The sequence below is a fragment of the Papilio polytes genome, unplaced genomic scaffold (assembly GCF_000836215.1).
Source record: "Papilio polytes unplaced genomic scaffold, Ppol_1.0 DF823835.1, whole genome shotgun sequence".
NCBI lineage: Eukaryota > Metazoa > Arthropoda > Insecta > Lepidoptera > Papilionidae > Papilio > Papilio polytes.
This window is the reverse complement of record NW_013525369.1, coordinates 1,199,223-1,203,429: the sequence shown is the minus strand read 5'-3', so window position 1 is coordinate 1,203,429 and position 4,207 is coordinate 1,199,223. Positions and strand designations below refer to the sequence as shown.

The window sequence follows — 4,207 nt, the reverse complement described above, 5'->3', positions numbered from 1 at the left end:
CTTACTAATATTATAAATGCGAAAGTTCAGATGGATGTTTGTTAGAGTTTGTCGCCTAAAAAGCTGAACGTATTTCGTTGAAATCTGGTATAAATGTAGGGGATAGTCTGGAAGAACACATTTTTTTTTAATTCCACACTGACAGAGTCGCAGGCGAAAGCTATTGACAAATAAATAAATAAGGACTTTTATTGCCAAAAAAACAAGCTACAAATGAAATCTTACATACATCAACCTTAAAGCTAGTAAAAAAAAAAGAAAATGTGGCAAAAGGCGGCAAGCTCAGCTAACGCAGAGACGGCACATTCCGTTTCTGCGCTAGTTTTCAGCTGGCCTTTTACACACAGGTATTTACACACAAGTTGGGTAACTTAACCTTGATAGATGTTAAAAAAGTGAATAAACAATAAAAGAATATTGTTATATAGAGTGATTTTATATTATGGTTACAATAAAAGATTGTGTTTCAGTACGACAGCTCAGTGGCCTCTAGCAACAGTTTAACGAGCACGTCAACCACGCAGACCTCCACAGCCAAAGTTACCACCACGACAGGTATGTTTTTAAATGTTTTTTTATAATATAAGGTGAAAAACGAGCCACCAGTTCTCGACGAAATAGCGAAACAACTGCCCTTAGCCATCGATAAAAAGAATTACCCTTATTATCACACCGGCTCGCCCTTGCAATACCACGACCACACAGAAGACAGACGTCAAGTGGAAGCAATTCCGCGTACACTAATTAGTGTGGTTCCGGAGGCCCAATTTAAATCTGATTTCCTTCCCGCCCTTTTACTTATAAGAAAAATTGGGAAGGGAACGTTGTCTTGACTCTGGAAACAAGTACCTCAATTCACCAAAATGGCAAAGCGACTGCTGCCCATAGACATCCGCTATTGCAGATGCGTTGCCTTCCCTTAATGAAAGGAGGAGGAGACGCACATAAAGTGGGTATTTCCCGTTCCTAAGCGTCACCGCCTTTTTTCTTTTTTCCATTATTTTTATTATAAAACGACATTTATAATGTGGAGGTTATGTTTGTTAAAAACAATTATGTTGTACTGGAAGAAACAATTTTATTAATTATAATTATCAAACAAACAAAAAGTATAAAAAGTGTTGTTAATAATTTACCTGGAAGAAAAAGAACATTAAAAGCTAGTAACGGGATCTTTTGATTATATGAATTTTAAGTTATATTAAAATGCTTCCGATAATTTGACAACCAAAAAATACAAATGCTAAATACAGATTCAAAATAGCTTTAAGATGTATATTTTGCATCCCCTTTTTGCTTTACCACTTAGATCATCATCATCATCATCATCTCCTTATCCTACTCCCGTAGGGTCGGCGCAACAGGTGTTTGTCCTCCACATAACTCTATCATACGTCATCTCAGTCATCGCTCTCTTTTTGATCATGTCACCTTTTACATAATCCATCCATCTCTTTCTAGGTCTACCTTTACAGATGTACCCTTCCAAACTCATAATTAACGTTCTCCTTGTAACATGCGATTAATCCCTCCTCATAACATGCCCCCATGCTAACCTTTTACTCCTTACTTCTCTACTACGGGGGCTACTCTCAAACTTCCTCTAATATACTAATTTCGTATCTTATCCATTCGTGTTACCCCACACATCCGTCTTAACATTCGCATTTCTGTCACATGTAGTCTCCTTTCATCCGTTTCTTTTACTGCCCACTTAGATATATATATGTTTGTAATGTTGCAGTGAGTGGCGGCGGCGGCAGCGCGGCGAGCAACGCGGGCGCGGGTGCGGGCGCGGGCGCGGCGGTGTACGCGGGCGGCGCGCTGTACGGCGCGGCGGGCACGCCGGCCGCCTACACGTACGACGACCAGCTGATGCGCGGCGCGCTGCCGCACCACATGGTCAGCACACATACTAACATACTACTTACGGCCGGTTCACACATGTATGTGTAATGCATATGTGTGTATGCCAATAATAATGTACCGTCAGTATTACTAATAATAAATCAGTCCAGTACCAACCGCCGTTTCTGCGGTCGCCCATGATCATCTCTTCGTGCATGGTTACGCTAGCACACCCCTGGTATTCCGGACGTCGTATGCATACTACCTGCACAACCACAGAGCACAAAATGTTAGTACGTCTACCTCGCGAAAAAATTTTCGGGTCCACTATTCAAAAAAAAATCCTTGTCGCCAATGAATGTAGGGGTGTTAATGAAACGGCGGTTGGTACTGGACTGATTTATTATTAGTAATATTGACGGTACATTATTATTGGCATACCCACATATACACTACAGTATGAATGAATGAATGAATGAATAAATGAATGAATGAATGAATGAATATGTATTTGTCACAAAATAGAAATTACATAAAAGAACTTATTCTAAAGAAATGTCTCCGTTTTACTGTTCCGTTTTATCGTGTACGATTTTTTTTCGTCGATGGCGTATGTAGTTGTATAAGCGACTTCAACATGGCACACTAGTCTGTATACAGTAAAAAGTATCGTTCCTTAAAAAATTACATTCTGTTTTGTCATCGAATAGTGGACGACGGAACAATAAAAATATATGGATACGTCGAATTTTAACGGATAGGTACTGTGTGCAGGGTGTAGAAGGCGGAGTGATGCGACAGGTTTTGACTCGCATTTTCTATTGAACATTCATAGAGAACAGCGTCCATCCTTGTAGAATATCGGCGGTATACTGCGAGAGTTTTCTGTTCACACATAGGATTCAGTAATGACGGATCTGTTGCACGTTATACGGTTCCTGTGTGAATAGAGCATGAATTTATGTCGTATCCGTTAAAAACGTACCAGTAAAACGAACTCCCATGTTTGAACGGGCCCTTATCCTACTCACGTATACTCGGTGCGACATTTTTTTGTCACTGAATAGGACGCATATGCCCAAATTGGACCAAACTTTTCTTAAGTATACTTTATTACTGTAAAAACATACCTGTTAAGATTTTTATTAATATAATGTGAATGTGTTATCTTATAACGTGTAGAATTGTTAAAAAAAATATACATGCATATTCCCTATTGCCACTGTTTGCCTTGAAGAGGCCTTTACATCTTACTAATATTATACATGTAAAAGTATGGATAGATGGATGGATAGTTTGTAGCCTAAACTGATGAACGGATCTCTATTAGATTTAGCATAGATACAGAAGATAGCCCGGAAGAATATACTTTTCACTTTTAGTTTGGTTTAGATTATATCTAATTTAATAATAATTATTGTTTTTTGTATGATCAGGGCGGTTACTACGAGACTGGATATGTAGCGCGCGAAGGTACCTTCGGTCTGGGCGGCGGAGAGAGGTTCGGAAGAACGGACGCCGCCTCACCACAACAGGTATATTTTATATAATATATAGCTGTTGTCTGCGACTTCACCCTATGTTAAAATCCTATGTTACTCACAGATAATATAATTACCTTTCTAATAGTGAAAGTATTTTTAAAATCGACCCAGTAGTTTTTGAGCCTATACATTACAATCAAAGTTTTCCTAATTATAATATTAGTAAAGACATAATATACCTTCAAGACTATATAAAATAAATGTTATATTATAAAGAGGACAGATTTGTTTTTTTTTTATGTGTTGAAATGACTCAAATACTGATTCGGATCAGTTTCTCTGAAATCGGTTTAAGAAAGCAACAGTTATTACACAAAGTATGTTTGTATTGCAGGTACCAGCCGCACTACCGCCCGGCTACGCCTACATCTACCAAGCACCTCCCACAACGTACCAATATGGAGTTTACCCCACGGTAAGTGTTCTTAGTGTAGTTTTATGTCTCTAAATCTGCCAATAAACTATTCTTTCCTAGGAAATTTTTACTAGACAAAGTGAATATTAATGATATCAATAGTAGAATGGTTAAAATATATTGAAATCACATAGAAATTAATACGTGACAAGGACACTAGTTATTAAAAGTTGGAAGTTTCATACAATTTTGAGTTTTCAATCATCGATATCGATAATCGAATGTTACTTTTCTGAAGCCTTTTTTGGCCAGTACATTTATTTAGACAATAGTGCATACCAGTTGTATGGACTGACTGGCTGCATTTAGTGTTCATAGCGCTAATCCAACTATACTAGCCATGTGAGAATTAGGCAACAAGGTCCAAGTATGTATATTTCCGTATGTGCAGTACGGCGGC

General features: G+C 38.2%; 1 protein-coding gene across 1 annotated transcript in view; it reads left to right on the top strand.

The window, feature by feature from the left end:
* The window catches only part of LOC106103200 (protein lingerer-like), a gene marked incomplete at its 3' end in the record, with an annotated part of 24,000 nt that overhangs the window by 18,772 nt on the left and 1,021 nt on the right, over nucleotides 1-4,207 (top strand). Inside the window, exons 17-21 of the mRNA XM_013282889.1 lie at nucleotides 454-555; nucleotides 1,745-1,902; nucleotides 3,285-3,383; nucleotides 3,727-3,807; nucleotides 4,161-4,174. Coding sequence (XP_013138343.1) covers nucleotides 454-555; nucleotides 1,745-1,902; nucleotides 3,285-3,383; nucleotides 3,727-3,807; nucleotides 4,161-4,174 — 454 coding nt within the window. The remainder of the gene's footprint in view (nucleotides 1-453; nucleotides 556-1,744; nucleotides 1,903-3,284; nucleotides 3,384-3,726; nucleotides 3,808-4,160; nucleotides 4,175-4,207) is intronic.